At 37.0% G+C, this 16,191-nt stretch overlaps 2 protein-coding genes across 9 annotated transcripts in view; one reads left to right on the forward strand and one right to left on the reverse strand.

Moving 5' to 3' along the window:
• Positions 1 to 7,583, reverse strand: part of LOC126210040 (YLP motif-containing protein 1-like) — a 392,244-nt gene extending 384,661 nt beyond the window's left edge. For 6 of the 8 annotated variants that reach the window (XR_007540599.1, XR_007540598.1, XR_007540597.1 and 3 more), the window contains exon 1: positions 7,495 to 7,583. The gene's annotated coding sequence lies outside the window, so the exon portion shown is untranslated. Of the gene's footprint in view, positions 1 to 7,438 lie in introns of all 8 variants that reach the window. The other 2 variants (XM_049939143.1, XM_049939144.1) reach the window with 2 other exon arrangements.
• A 397-nt stretch (positions 7,584 to 7,980) lies between these two features.
• LOC126210257 (replication protein A 14 kDa subunit-like) lies at positions 7,981 to 10,001 on the forward strand. The gene is made up of 3 exons (XM_049939448.1): positions 7,981 to 8,185; positions 8,292 to 8,478; positions 9,772 to 10,001. The coding sequence occupies exons 1-3, from the start codon at positions 8,078 to 8,080 to the stop codon at positions 9,843 to 9,845; spliced, it is 369 nt and encodes a 122-aa protein (XP_049795405.1). The 5' UTR covers positions 7,981 to 8,077; the 3' UTR covers positions 9,846 to 10,001.
• The last annotated feature ends 6,190 nt before the right edge of the window (positions 10,002 to 16,191 follow it).

The following is a 16,191-nucleotide window of genomic DNA, read 5'->3' on the forward strand; positions in this document are numbered from 1 at the left end:
CAGGGCATGTATGTCTTTTGCAAGGGTAATATTAAAGGCATTACCTATTTTCTGATCAAGAACGAAAAAGTGCTTCTGCATATGAAAACAACACTTCAAACCAGATTTGAAAACTGTATAGTAATAAAACGAACAAAGCATTTCCACAAATTCCTTGGCATTGCAGAAAACTTAGTTCGATGCTATGTAACATCAGAAACCGAAATTTATGAGGATCATTGCGTCAGTAAAATTACATCTCTGTCTTTAACGATGAATGACATAGTGGCATGTGTGAATGATGGGCAGAGGTTGAAAGAATAAGTTTGAAAAACAATGATGTTTTTGTGCATTTTTACCAAGCTGCTGGCCCAGGAACATCATTCAAGAAACTGACTAGTGATGAAGTTTGGATACCAATGAAAAGTGTGTTAGGAAAATTTCAGTGCTTGAATTTACCATGGTAACTGGGAGGCCTTATTCTATATCACAGAAGCTGTCTGAAGAAATAAGTGTTCTTAACATTCACCACCAGGTTTAGGAACAGTCACATCTTGAAGGATGTTAATTGAAAATATTTATTTTAATTATGTCAAAATAATATAAATGTTGAATTCAGTGACGTTTCCACTTTTTGTATATAATTCAGTACCTTCCTTCAATAATAATTGATTATATTCCCCCAATATCACACATGACTAGGCAACAGCCATAAGATCAGTTGTAGAGTAATGTGAATTAAATTCTCTCCTGATTTTCAAAAATTCATATCTTTGTTCACAGTCAGATATTTTTACAGTACGTTGCAATCATATAGGTGTACAAACTGTGCAAAAATCATATTTTTATATTCAGCAATAACTGATGGTGGTCGAAGTAGAGAGGATATAAAATGTAGACTGGCAATGGGAAGGAAAGCGTTTCTGAAAAAGAGAAATTTGATAACATCGAGTATAGATTTAAGAGTCAGGAAGTCGTTTCTGAAAGTACTTGTATGGAGTGTAGCCATGTATGGAAGTGAAACATGGACGATAAATAGTTTGGACAAGAATAGAATAGGAGCTTTCGAAATGTGGTGCTACAGACGAATGCTGAAGATTAGATGGGTAGATCACATAACTACGGAGGAGGTATTGAATAGAATTGGGGAGAAGAGGAGTTTGTGGCACAACTTGACAAGAAGAAGGGACCGGTTGGTAGGGCATGGTCTGAGGCATCAAGGGATCACCAATTTGGTACTGGAGGGCAGCGTGGAGGGTAAAAATCGTAGAGGGAGACCAAGAGATGAATATACTAAGCAGATTCAGAAGGATGTAGGTTGCAGTAAGTACTGGGAGATGAAGAAGCTTGCACAGGATAGAATAGCATGGAGAGCTGCATCAAATCAGTCTCAGGACTGAAGACCACAACAACATATTCTGTCCTACCTGAGATAACAAACCCAAATTTCACAAAAAATGAAAATTTTCAAATTTTAAAAATTCATAAAAAATTAAGGAAACATTTGTAATTCCATTGCATGTGAGCCACTGAACTAGCCGCTCAAGACAGTTTTGAGAAAATATGTTCATAAGTACTTCACATGATTGTCTATCTGTACTCCCTACAATGAATCCATAGGCACCCCAGTCTATACTCGGTAGCTTAAAGTAACATCCTATTAGCAATACATGATCTGGATATTTATGTCCTACTGACCATAAACTTTCAAAGAATGACTCTAGAACTGGCATAGCAGAATTGGGGAGCCGGTAAAAACATTCAATAATTAACTTTGTTTTACCTAGACCTGTTATAAGCGACCAGATGACTTCAATGTCACGCTCTACTTTGACTTACGGAAATAACATTTTTGTCAACTGCAATGAATACTTCCCCTCCTGTGGCCTCTAATCTGCCATTCCAATGTATGTTCCATGACTCACTAAGTATCTCAGAGCTTTCCACTTCGAGTTTAAGCCAGATCTTGGTTCTGAGAATAATTTAAGTGAGAGATCTTTCCTGGAGAGCAATAAATTTGTGAATTTAGTCATGAACATTTCGATAATTTACCAATAAAACTTCGACGGTCTCAGAAGTGTCTTTACTCTGAACATGGTACGACTTCCATTGCTGGGTATCAACTGGAGAGCATTCATCAGAGTACCTCGATGTACAGCCTGGGCTACAAAACCCCCACACGCACTCCACAAGTACGCTGCTACCCGAATAGCTGTTCCCTTTGCGGAGTGCACTCAATTCTTTAGCACAATATTGTGACCTTTACTGGTTCCTTTTTAGTTAGGTCTGATATATTTCACACCCCTTTTTCTAAAGTTCATTTCAAGACATGTATTGTGGCCTGCGCAGCTGAGTGGCAACATGTTTGCCTACTGTGCAGCGGGCCCGGGTTAAATTCCCAGTCAGGTTGCAGATTTTCTCCGCTCATGGACTGGGTGCTGTGTTATCATAATCACCTCATCCTCACTGATGCACTTCCCCAGACAGGGCCTCCCAGTCATCAATGCCACATGATTTTTTTTAATGATAAATATCTTAGGGAACATGCAACATACTAACAGTACTATCATGTACATATTACGTATCAGCACTCTTCTATTTTGTGATTTACGTTATTAATTACACATTGATGTATGACTAGTATTGTGATTATGTACAGACACTGGTATTTTAATATGGTCCCTGCTTTTCTGTTTTCACTTCCATCATTCCCGACTCTCTTAAACCTCTCACTTCCAGCAACCAATCTCTCCCCCCCTTATGTTCAATACTGTCCCTCACTGGCATAGATCTCAATCTTCTCTACCCCCCCCCCCTTTCCCAGTCATCAGCCATAGACTACTTCGTTTGGCTATTTTTCATTTAATTTGGTATTTTAATTCTGTAGCAGAATATTTTAAACCTATAATATTAACATTTTATTGTTTTAATGTCCTACTATTCATGTGGCCATACACCATATGTATTTGAAAATGCGAGTTTTGTTCTCCTTTATATTCCGCATTACCACAGCGAATTGTTAATGTTGGCTTGATATCATTTGACAATAAATTATACCATTCTTATGGTTAGTGGTCAATGCACTAGCTCTCCGAATGCACAGTGCCACGTACTTTTCTCACGTGATCTATATGTATGTTTCTTAGTGTTTCGTTTATTGTGTTATTAAAGTAGCTCATTACAACTGCATCCCTACATGCAATGATTTATCACTTTTCATTTTGACATTTTATGTAATTTATTATTGTAATATGTGTGACACAGCGCCAACATGTTTACACTGCTGCAACCTAGTGCCAATTTTGTCTTTCTGCCCAGGCTTTATGGGAATGTGCTTGGTAGTTTGTCGTCTCATGTATGTGCACAACATGTAACACACTTGTCTTTGTGTTTCTTTTGCATTTGGGTACACTGTAATAGAGTATGTTTGCTGTTTTGTTTAACGTTGCTTAATTATTACTATCTAAAAAGTTACCATATATTTTTTATACCAATTTCTCAGTTATATTTTTATTTTAGATTTCTGAACATAGAAATAATTCCAAAATGCACCATGCATACTTTATGATCCTCAAAGTCATTCTTCACCAGTTGTATGACTTATGTGACATAGCCGGTTTCACCACAGATCTAAGCTTATTTACTAGAACAGTTACTAGCTTCCTACCTATGTCACACTTTTTTTTTTTAAGATTATCAAGTTTCTATTTTCCGATTCGTAACGTGTTAGGTGTAGTAGCCAACACTTAACATCAGTGGTATAAAGTAAGTGTGAACATGAAAGTTTGGATACACACAGAAGAATCACTACTCATGGTAGTGATGGAAGGGTTGTACTCTTGCAGTCTGTCAACCTGCAAACATACTAACCCTGTCAGTTATTAGGGAATTGGAATAATTTCCATGTCTTTCATGTGCACATTTCAGAAACAGTTTCAATTTTCACATTTTAAAAATAAATCATAAAAGACTTTGAAATGTGTAATATGAAAAAAGTAGTGTACTGAAATTACCACAAGAGCAAACTGCAGCGAAAATACACACAGTATAAATGAATAAAGACTTAGAACGCACATTTTTTTTTTCCCTTAACAGTGTTATACATGATGAATATGTTCTAAACTCTTCCTATAAACTGTCAATATTTTCAACAATCTTTTAGACTATATGCAAGAATTTAGAGTAAGGTGTGCAACTTCATGCTGCAGTATAAATTTTTGAATGAGCTTTAACACCAATATCAGGGCTGGATAATACCATAGAAGCAGACACATACTCAACAAAAATCACTTACCAACACAGCTGAACATGTTTACCCAAAGAAATATCTACAATACAAACATATTTACACATTTTATCTTGTTAAGTATTTTCCTCGAGGGGTACTAATGGTAAAATGCAGTTTAAAGCTAAATATGGGGCAATATGATCAAACAAAGAATGTAAACAATCAACATCGCACCTGTAAGAATACAGTATATTGTTGAGACTAAGTTTTTCGTATGTCCTATATTTCAGAACAAACAAACAAACAACAAAGCCCTAAAATTCTAACTCTCAAAATGCATTCTAATAGCAGTAAACAGTTCATTTGTGTTTTCTTGGATGGAGTTCACAGCCAAATGAAACTTTCTAAAAGAGCAATAAAAAAAGAAAAACAGCCGATGCTGCAAATTTTCCTTTTATTTACTGGATGATTGGTTTCGAGTCAGGATCCTTTCTCAAATCATCCAGATACTCAGAATGGTATTTCCCAAAATATGAGATCCATGTCAAGATAACAAACATATGTATAATAAAGAGCAAATGAACAGTTACAAAGCATACCTTGACATGATTTCTATATGTTGGGAAATACCATTTTGACTATCTGCACGATTTAAAAATGGATCCTAACCCAACACTTAGTCATCAAGTAAATAAAAGTGAAACTTGCAATTTTGGCTGTTTCTCTGTTGTATTTATTAACACGAGTTGCTGTCTTGCTGGGAGTTCGGTTTTTAAAAGGCATTAACACAACCTCCGGATTAAAAATTATTTATTTTTCAAATCCAATATTATAATTTTACTCTTCAGCCACTTTCATTTTTACGCAAAAATTACATACTAACGCAATATGAAAATGGCAAACATGCCACACATCATCACATGGCTCATTTCCAGTGTGTGTGTGTGTGTGTGTGTGTGTGTGTGTGTGTGTGTGTGTTTTGGAGGGCGGGGGGGGAAGGGGGTCGTCACATCAAACTGCCCCACATTTTCAGTATTTGATAGCAACCCAAATTTCACATGTAGAATAAACACAGAATAAGTGCAATGGTTTGGTGTTAATTTTTTTTAAAAATGACAAAAACTTTACATAAGCAGAGAACATTAACTGAAGCACTTGGTGCCACTTCAGTAAGTCATCTAAACTGTCATCTGTCGGGCTAACCTAGACCATTGGCTACAATACAGATCATTATATCACTACTCCAACAATTTTGTTTTCACATTTGTAGGCTTAGCTGACTCTCGACCAGTCAGTCACCTTTGAAACTTCAGCCTTGGGCTCTACAACAGAGCAATCTGTCACCACATGCTAAATTCCAAAAACTTATACAGATAGAAAGGAATTGTCGTTTTTGTTCAGTTTATTTCGGACTGTGCATTTGTGAAGCCAATGCCACATTGTTATGATATGAGACAAAGCCAATATCTGGTACTGTCAGGTTCAGTTGACCAAATGGAGATGAGCTATGTAGTAACATAGTGTCAGAAAATTTGAAATAACAAAGTGTTTAAACCAGAAATTTATACTGTGTTCCACTACAATGATGCTGAAGGCCGAAGCAGCCAAAAATGGAACCCTTCTAAAATACACTTGCTACTTTCAGTTATGAGCATTCTTTCCTTTCCCTTAAATATAAACAACTGAATACCAATAGTTAATTATGCCTGTGGCAATAATCAATTTACCATAAATAAAAATCCAAACATTAATAACAGTATCTTATATACTGAAATTGGCAAAACAAAAGTAGTTATGCAACACATGGTAGGAAAAGTTTGCAGGATATCGATCATGTCATAATCACCACCACCCCAAACACACTTTAAATAACTGATGAGCTGTAAATAATATGATCATTAAAACAGTGCATAAGCATCCATTAAAACTGTAGCAGTTACTTAGAATCTCCCTCTGGCAGTCTATACATCTAAGAAATATATGCAAAGTTTTTAGAGTGTAACTTAAGACAAAGCATAGCAATTTAAAATGATATATCATGGAAATTTTGGTGTATACTCTCAGAACAGAAATGCAGCAGAATATCGCTGTGAATCATGCCAGAATAATCAAAATTACAAACAAACAGCAAAACTGCATAATTACTGTAGTATAACTGACCATATTAGTAAATTTGTTCAATGTAAACAAAAAATGTTAGCATAAGATGCATTTAGCTTAAAGAGATAAGTTATACATTTAAGTCATTGCATACTACTGAGTCACTAAATGCTGATGACTTAATAGCTATACAGATTACATTAACTAAAATCACACTGAGCTCTTTTCACAATCGATTTTCAAAAGTGGTCTAAAGTAAAAACTGTTTATGAGAGGTGCCTTCCAAGTAACTAATCAACTGGTTTGTTAATATAAACACACGACGACAACCGAACACTGTACAGACACTAGTCTTAAACTGGTCTTCAAAATAAGTATACAACCATATATTCTATGCTGGTGACCATCACATACGAATATTACAATTTCAAGTGGATATTTGTGGCTTTCACATACTGCCAACAGAACACCAAAAATTTCCAGCTGTCAGCATAGGAATATTTTGGCCCTCATATTCTTAACACTAACCAACTGTTAATGTAAACCCATAAAACATGATTGAATTGTCAGATCTGGTTTCAGCATACACTAATATCACAATTGAATGATGATAAAAGGCCTGCCCGTTAGTTTTAATATCGAAGTTAGACCGTAAATACATGAAACAAAAACTGTAATGTCCTGGAAAGTCTCTTATTAGGGGATATCAGATTTCGGGATTGCCTTCAAACAATGCTCAAACTACTACTAAGATTGATAATTCAAAAATTCAACTTCTGAACATCTTACTGCGAAAAACTTTGACTGTGTTCCAGTCACAGAAACTCGTTTTCAAACTACTACACACACATACACACACTATCTCCATGGATACGATAGGTTATCGGCTAATAAATTTTTCAAACCCAGCAAAGAAGCGGTGCGATTACTCAGTTTAGTCTTCCGTTGACATTTTTACCCCATCAACAACAATTAATAAGGGTTATATGCCACTCACAATTATTACTTCAAGTTCAAACAAACTGAGAAAGAGATTCTACGGCCATTTGTTACCTCCGTTAGCCGCTCGAAAAGCTTATTTACGCCGCTGCCAACAAACCTCAGAACAAACAAACAATTTACAGTACTTACGTTCGATGAACGGAATAGTGGCTGAGACTGACTGAAAGCAATATGTATACACTTACTTATTGATACAAGTAGCTATTTTTTTTGAAACATTAAACACATATTCACGGTCCATGTAACGCTATCCGCCATTTTCCCTTCAATACACAGTATCAAAGAATTGGACGTACTTCCGGCAGGAAATATATTTAGATATTTACCTTAACAAATCGCTGTACTGAATTTGATAATTATATTTTTGAAAGACAACCGTTTTAATCTTCCAAGATTTACATACTACAACATACTACAATATTACATACAACAATTTCCTGCATAAATGACTGACGTCAGTGAATCTTTGGTTGCTATCTGCTTGATTCGTAAAAAACTTTACAAACCAATGAAAATAAATTATGCATCAGAAAAACTGAAGCCAAATCATTAAAATCAATATGAAAATGGCCGATGTGAATTATGATTCTCTGATGGGAATTTAATCTGCATACACTCTCAAATGTGAATAAATTTACCCGCTCTGACACGTCTTCATTTATGAAGTTCTTTGACATTTCAAGCGCCAAATGTGTGGCATCATTTGAAAGAACATTCGACATTTCTATTTGTATATTTGTTTGGACTGGAGAATTGTCGGAACGAGAGATGTCGGAAACGCAGTCTATAGAGAACGTGTTTTACAATCGTGTGAGCGGTGAACTGCTCGATAAATATATTGGCAAATCTGTGGTTGTATTAGGAAAAGTTAGGAAGGTACTGATACCGAAGTTGTAAACGATAAGAATGTGCAGCTGGATCTTCTCTTGATTCAGTGTCGAGCAAGTGCTGATATCTTAATATACTTGTGTTTATCATACAGGTACACCCAAATGGCAGTAAATGGGAGCTAGAAACGACTGATGGAAGAGTTGTATCAATAAGTATGGGAATGCCCCTAAGTGAAGAGCTGTCTGGATTTGTAGAAGTTAGAGGAATTTGCCAGAGCCCCGCTGCTGTTTTTTGCAATTCGTATCTAACATTCCCTCCAGATATGACAGGAAACTTTGGTACGTTTTTCAAATCATTTAAAGATGCCATTAACACAAATAAGATTTAAAAAATTTATTAGCCAGCAACCTATCGTACCCATGGAGGTGGAGTGTGTATGCGCTTGCAAAGTAGTAGTTTGAAAAGTGTGATTGGACACAGTCGAAATTTATCGCAGTAACATGCTCATTAATTGCGGTTTTGTTTTAGAAGTAGCTTGAGCATTGTTTGAAGGAGACTCCGAAATCTGAAATCAGCTAATAGAAGAGAGACTTTCCAGGACATCAGCGTTTTTCTTTAGTCGTCATTTAGGTACGGACTGACAATGCTGCAACGAAAATATTTGATCACTTACACAGTGATATGTCTGACAGAGTAAAATAAACTCACAAAACACATAGGTATCATAAAACAAGAACATATAATAGTTTAATTTTATCCATTGTTTTTCAGTGTTTCGTCCGCGACTGTTTTACTTTCGTAAAATGAAGAACAAACCGCCTTCAGTCACAAGTTGCGTTTATTTACTGCACATATATCCCAGTATGTACTGCTAAATTAAAGATGTGTATTGTGTATACCAACTGCACAACAGAAGCAGACATCATACAATGTTAAACTGTAAGTTAGTATCATATTATTAACGCTGTTAAACTTATATCTACAACACAAAAATGTAATATCAACAGGCAAACAACTAAAAAACCTGATGTAAATCACTAAAAAGTACCTAAAGATGAGCCTCCACAGCTCTAAATGCATAGTGCAGTAAATGAACGCAACTTGTGACTGAAGGGTTTGTTCTTCATTTTATGAATGTAATATTTTTCTTTTTTTATGGATCCTAAGTGTAATACTCTCCATGGTTGTACATTTAAGTCATAAAATCATAAAACATATTTTCATTTGGGATGTAATAACTTTGCCATTACACTTTACCTGTAAATGTACAATACACTGAGATGTAAATACAGTTGTTAGTCTCTTGTAGGTCACACTCAATCAAACAGATAATCAGTTTGCAACACTTTAAAGTGTTTACATTAATGCACTGAAGATATCAGATGTTATGTAACTTTTATGTTTTTATTGACAGTATGCACATGTAGTCTACTAAAACATTCATCAGTGGAGTACCAAGACTTGACTACCAATAAACATTTTAGATTCCTCTTAAAATGAACTTTATATTTGCATAATTTTTTTGTGGCTTCTGGCAAGTTATTGTCATTATTTCAGCTGTCATAATAAATAATTTTAATGGTTTTGCTAGGTATTGCTTTCTTTAAAGTACATCATTTTGTTTGTTTCAGAAACTGATTTGTACAATGAAGCTGTAAAGCTAGTTAATACAGTACCAAATCCTTGGTTGGCAGAGAGTGGTTAATACACAATTACTACAAATGGACTGTACAAAGGATTTCTGTAATTGTTCATAAGAAGAATTTGCTTTTTGCAGTTGCTTAAAAATGTAAATTTTAAATGCATTACACTTTTATAAATAAATAAATGTACATCTGCATATATGTCATGCTTATTCAAACCTGTCTCAGGGTCTAACAGAATGCATTTTGTGCTCTAATGTGACCTTATTTCTTATCTCTGTTTACAATTAGTGAAGAAAACAAATTATGAGCACCCGCATAGTGTGCATCAGACCTATTTATGTTGAAGGTGACATTTTTTTCGTGTAAGCTGTTATTTATTAAGACACCTTGATTTTTGCTTACAACGCTGTTTTTGAGTCTTTGCCCAGGTCAAGGTGCAATTTACCCACAGGGACAAACCTGAACCACCAATCTCACTGATAAATTATAGCAATGGAGCTGCTAGAAGCTATCAGTGTGACATCTCACTGAATTGTAATACTCTTTTTTTCGCCATTAATCAAAATTAGCCCTGAGCATAAACAGATAAAGAAATAGCTCAAATGATACACAGATGCGTTGCTTCATATTAGAGAAAAGATGCTCAGACTGTACGGAATATATAAAAATTCTTGAAAACAAGACCCTGAGCTAAATACACCTCTTATACAACTTAGTTAGAATGTAAAAGAAATACAAAACTGACTGGCATGCATATATGAATAAAATAGAAAGAAACATTCCACATGGGAAAAATATATTAAAAACAAAGATTCCATGACTTACCAAACGGGGAAAGTGCTGGTAGATAGACACAATAAAAAAACACACACAAAATTTCAAGCTTTCGCAACCAACGGTTGCAGTTTTGGGCAGAGAAGTGAGTTGAGGCGGAAGTACAACCGCATGGTGAAAGATTGGGGCTGTACGGAGGACGTTGCAATGGTTCGTAAGCAAATTGCTGAAGCGGAGCCTTTGTCTGCTCGGCAGTGTTAGTGTGGGTGTTATCATGCAGCAAGATGATTCCATCAGACAGCATTCCTGGGCATTTTGACTTGCGCGAGAGTGTATACCTGTCCTTTTTTTCCCCCCGTAAGTTTAAGTCTTTCTGCTCCCGGGATTGGAATGACTCCTTACCCTCTCCCCTAAAACCCACATCTTTTCGTCTTTCCCTCTCCTTCCCTCTTTCCTGACGAAGCTTGAATTTTGTGTTTGTGTGTCTATCAACATGCCAACGCTTTCGTTTGGTAAGTTACATCATATTTGTTTTTAGATATATTTTTCCCACGTGGAATGTTTCCCTCTATATATAAGGAAACATTCCTCATATATATGTATATATATATATATATATTTTGCACCTAAACATTACATATGTGCTTCCAACAAATGTAAAGCAGCATTGACATCATCGATGATGAAAAAGTTACAAACCCACACACAAGATGCAGCACTGGACCCTGAAAATATAAATTAATACTTTATAACCTTTGTGAATGAGCTGAAATGCAAAAATCAATCAAAATAGCACTTGGGCTTTTGATTATTTAATTAAAAAAAAAATACATCTCATCTGTCAACCTCATTCTATGGTCTTTAATGTGTGCTTAGAATCTAGTTTACCCTGATGCACTGAGAATTGCTGAAGTGAGGCCAGTGTTTAAAAAGGGATATGAGCATCTGCCCCAATTTGTGTCCCAAATTCCTCCCAAGTTTTTGAGAATCTTCTGTACAGCCAGTTGGATAGCTGTTATGGAAAGCATGATCTCTTCTCAAAGACAGTTTGGAATCTAACTTGGTGAAAATACCACTACTGCTGTCATTGAAATTGTCAACCAAGTGTTAACTGTATTTGAACATAAGGATCTAATATCAGTTTGTCATCTCTGCAAAGCCTTTGACTGTATGCTGTTTAACAACATCCTTGCTATACTGACAGCCCATGTAATCACGACATATCAAAGCAGCTTGTATCTGTTAAAAATAGATGCTCCTCTCAGACAGGTTGGGTCCTACATCACCTTCTGTTTTACCGCTGCAGTTAATGATCTACCTAACCATGTAGGAGCAGATTCAATAATGTGTTACACAGGAGAGAGAACACTGCTCAGCACCCACCATGATATGACAGAACTGCATTAGACAAGAAAGGAAAACTTAGAACTCGCAATGAATTTGTTTTTGTCCAGTGAACTTCTGTGTAATCCTGATAAAACATAAAAATTCTGAGTTTGGCTACAGCTGTAGAAAGTAAATCAATAAAATTGTTAGGCTTTCACACTGATTCAAAATAACATATTCGCCTGTCTCCATATAGTGGTGATGCTGAGTCTCAGATAGGCACAACAAAAAGACACAATTATAGCTTTCAGCCATTAAGGCCATCGTCAACAATAGACAGACATATGTGTGCATGCCCACATACACACACGCGACTGCAGTCTCGGGCAATGAAACCACACTGTCATCCTGGATATTCCACTGTTTGATGTTAGTTTGTCTGGAAGTGTATGCTATCTCATGCACAAACTGACAGATATAGTCAGTGGTGAGTATCTTAAGGTTGCATATTTTGGCCTATTTCAGTCACACATTTCCTGTGGCACACTCTTGGGGACATTCTTGCTATGTCAGTGAAATGCTGAAAATTCAAGAATATACAGGGTGTTACAAAAAGGTACGGCCAAACTTTCAGGAAACATTCCTCACACACAGATTTCAGAGTGGGGCAAAGACTAGCAAGTTGCTTTAAATGTTCAAAAATGTAAAATTGTGTACTTCACAAAATGAAAAAATGTAGTATCCTATTACTAGGGATATGAAATGGAATAATCACATAGGTTCAGTCATGGGTAAAACAGGTTTGTTGGTAGAATACTGGAGAAGTGCACAAAGGATATTGATTACAAATCACTCGTGCAACCAGTTCTTGAATATTGCTCAAGTGTGTGGAACCCATTCCAAACAGGACTAACAGAGGATATTGAATGCATACAGAGAAGGGCAGGACGAATCATCATAGGTTCATTTGATCTATGGGAAAGTGTCGCAGAGATACTGAAGAAATTGAACTGGAAAGGGGGGGGGGGGGGGAGAAACTAACCCGAGAAAGTCTACTAACAAAGTTTAAAAAACCGGCTTTAAATGGTGGCTCTAGGAATATATTGCACCCCCTACATATTGGTCAGATAAGGATAGCGAAGATAAGATTTGAATTATTACAGCATGCACAGACACATTCAAGCAGTCATTCTTCCCTGGCTCCATATGTGAACGGAACAGGAAGGAATCGTACTAGTACATTGGGATGTAACCTTTGCCATGCACTTCACAGTGGTTTGCTGAGTATAGATGTAGAAGCAGTAGTAGAATATTGGATGGTGATTTGTGGAGTGCTTCTGCTAGCCCTCTTGTAGAAGGGTGTACCTCTGCTTTCTTCCAACTATTGGACACGAGTTTTAATATGAGAGGTCTACAGTAGTTTATGGGGGGTGGGGGGGGGGGGTGCAAGGTTACTTGCATCCGTGACATACCTTAAGTCACACATGCCTCCTGGGTGGTGCTAAATGAGTAGCAACAACAGGATGAGACCGAACTGCCAGAAAAGGCCTCCCGGTCATAGAATGCAGAGCAGACAACCAAAAAGTCCTTCTCAGGACGCACAAGTACATAGAATTGGACCATCTATTCGCATATACCAACTTAACATGGAAGGAATAAGCAGGTTGAAATGTGACTTATATGCAAACTATCAAAAAACCATGCAGTCGATGTCATTCCTCTCCAAGAAACACACACAGCAGATGATCAAATAAGGAGCAGAGGGAAAATATCAGGATATAAACTCATAGCCTCAAATAACCATCCAAAATATGGTCTTGCAATTTACGTCAAGCATAATATGAAAAATTATCAGGTAGTTTCAGTGAGCAGCAAAAACTATATTTTCACAATTTCAGCAAAAATTGATAGTGTTGTTGTTGTTGTTGTTGTGGTCTTCAGTCCTGAGACTGGTTTGATGCAGCTCTCCATGCTACTCTATCCTGTGCAAGCTGCTTCATCTCCCAGTACCTATTGCAACCGACATCCTTCTGAATCTGCTTAGTGTATTCATCTCTTGGTCTCCCTCTACGATTTTTATCCTCCACGCTGCCCTCCAATGCTAAATTTGTGATCCCTTGATGCCTCAAAACATGTCCTACCAACCGATCCCTTCTTCTAGTCAAGTTGTGCCACAAACTTCTCTTCTCCCCAATCCTATTCAATACCTCCTCATTAGTTACGTGATCTACCCACCTTATCTTCAGCATTCTTCTGTAGCACCACATTTCGAAAGCTTCTATTCTCTTCTTGTCCAAACTGGTTATCGTCCATGTTTCACTTCCTTACATGGCTACACTCCATACAAATACTTTCAGAAACGACTTCATGACACTTAAATCTATACTAGATGTTAACAAATTTCTCTTCTTCAGAAACAATTTCCTTGCCATTGCCAGTCTACATTTTATATCCTCTCTACTTCGACCATCATCAGTTATTTTACTCCCTAAATAGCAAAACTCCTTTACTACTTTAAGTGTCTCATTTCCTAATCTAATCCCCTCAGCATCACCCGATTTAATTTGACTACATTCCATTTTCCTCGTTTTGCTTTTGTTGATGTTCATCTTATATCCTCCTTTCAAGACACTGTCCATTCCGTTCAACTGCTCTTTCAAGTCCTTTGCTGTCTCTGACAGAATTACAATGTCATCGGCGAACCTCAAAGTTTTTACATCTCCTCCATGAATTTTAATACCTACTCCGAATTTTTCTTTTGTTTCCTTTACTGCTTGCTCAATATACAGATTGAATATCGGGGAGAGGCTACAACCCTGTCTCACTCCTTTCCCAACCACTGCTTCCCTTTCATGCCCCTCGACTGTTATAACTGCCATCTGGTTTCTGTACAAATTGTAAATAGCCTTTCGCTCCTTGTATTTTACCCCTGCCACCTTCAGAATTTGAAAGAGAGTATTCCAGTTAACGTTGTCAAAAGCTTTCTCTAAGCCTACAAATGCTAGAAACGTAGGTTTGCCTTTTCTAAATCTTTCTTCTAAGATAAGTCGTAAGGTTAGTATTGCCTCACGTGTTCCAACATTTCTACGGAATCCAAACTGATCTTCCCCGAGGTCCGCTTCTACCAGTTTTTCCATTCGTCTGTAAAGAATTCGCGTTAGTATTTTGCAGCTGTGACTTATTAAACTGATAGTTCGGTAATTTTCACATCTGTCAACACCTGCTTTCTTGGGGATTGGAATTATTATATTCTTCTTGAAGTCTGTGGGTATTTCGCCTGTCTCATACATCTTGCTCACCAGATGGTAGAGTTTTGTCAGGACTGGCTCTCCCAAGGCCATCAGTAGTTCTAATGGAATGTTGTCTACTCCCGGGGCCTTGTTTCGACTCAGGTCTTTCAGTGCTCTGTCAAACTCTTCACGCAGTATCTTATCTCCCATTTCATCTTCATCTACATCCTCTTCCATTTCCATAATATTGTCCTCAAGTACATCGCCGTTGTATAAACCCTCTATATACTCCTTCCACCTTTCTGCCTTCCCTTCTTTGCTTAGAACTGGGTTGCCATCTGAGCTCTTGATATTCATACAAGTGGTTCTCTTCTCTCCAAAGGTCTCTTTAATTTTCCTGTAGGCAGTATCTATCTTACCCCTAGTGAGACAAGCCTCTACATCCTTACATTTGTCCTCTAGCCATCCCTGCTTAGCCATTTTGCACTTCCTGTCGATCTCATTTTTGAGACGTTTGTATTCCTTTTTGCCTGCTTCATTTACTGCATTTTTATATTTTCTCCTTTCGTCAATTAAATTCAATATTTCTTCTGTTACCCAAGGATTTCTATTGTTAGTGTAACAATAGTCAATGTCTACAAGCCTCCCGGAGTAAACTGGCCTACTCCTCCTCTACCATCTCAGCAGCATCCATCTCTATTCCTGGGAAACTTCAACAGCCATCATAATCTATGGGGATATTGTGAAAACGACAGCAAGGGTGAAGCTCTTTGTGAATGGATGGAAACCAAAAACTTGGAAGTAGTTTTTGATGCCAAGAATCCACCTACCTTTCATTCAGGACGTTGGAACAGAGGATACACACCAGATCCGTGCTTCACAACTCAGATTCACAGCACCCGTACACAGATATGTCGCTCAATACTTAAAGATCTCCCCCCCTTAGTCAGCACAGACCTATTATTTTAGAGACTGGAATATGTGTATCCCTTGTGCAGTCGCATCAGAAACCACAGTGGAATTTCAAGAAAGCTAACTGGATTGAATTCAGGAAACAAACAGATAACAATGTCAG

The sequence above is a fragment of the Schistocerca nitens genome, chromosome 10 (genome assembly GCF_023898315.1).
Source record: "Schistocerca nitens isolate TAMUIC-IGC-003100 chromosome 10, iqSchNite1.1, whole genome shotgun sequence".
Taxonomy (NCBI): domain Eukaryota; kingdom Metazoa; phylum Arthropoda; class Insecta; order Orthoptera; family Acrididae; genus Schistocerca; species Schistocerca nitens.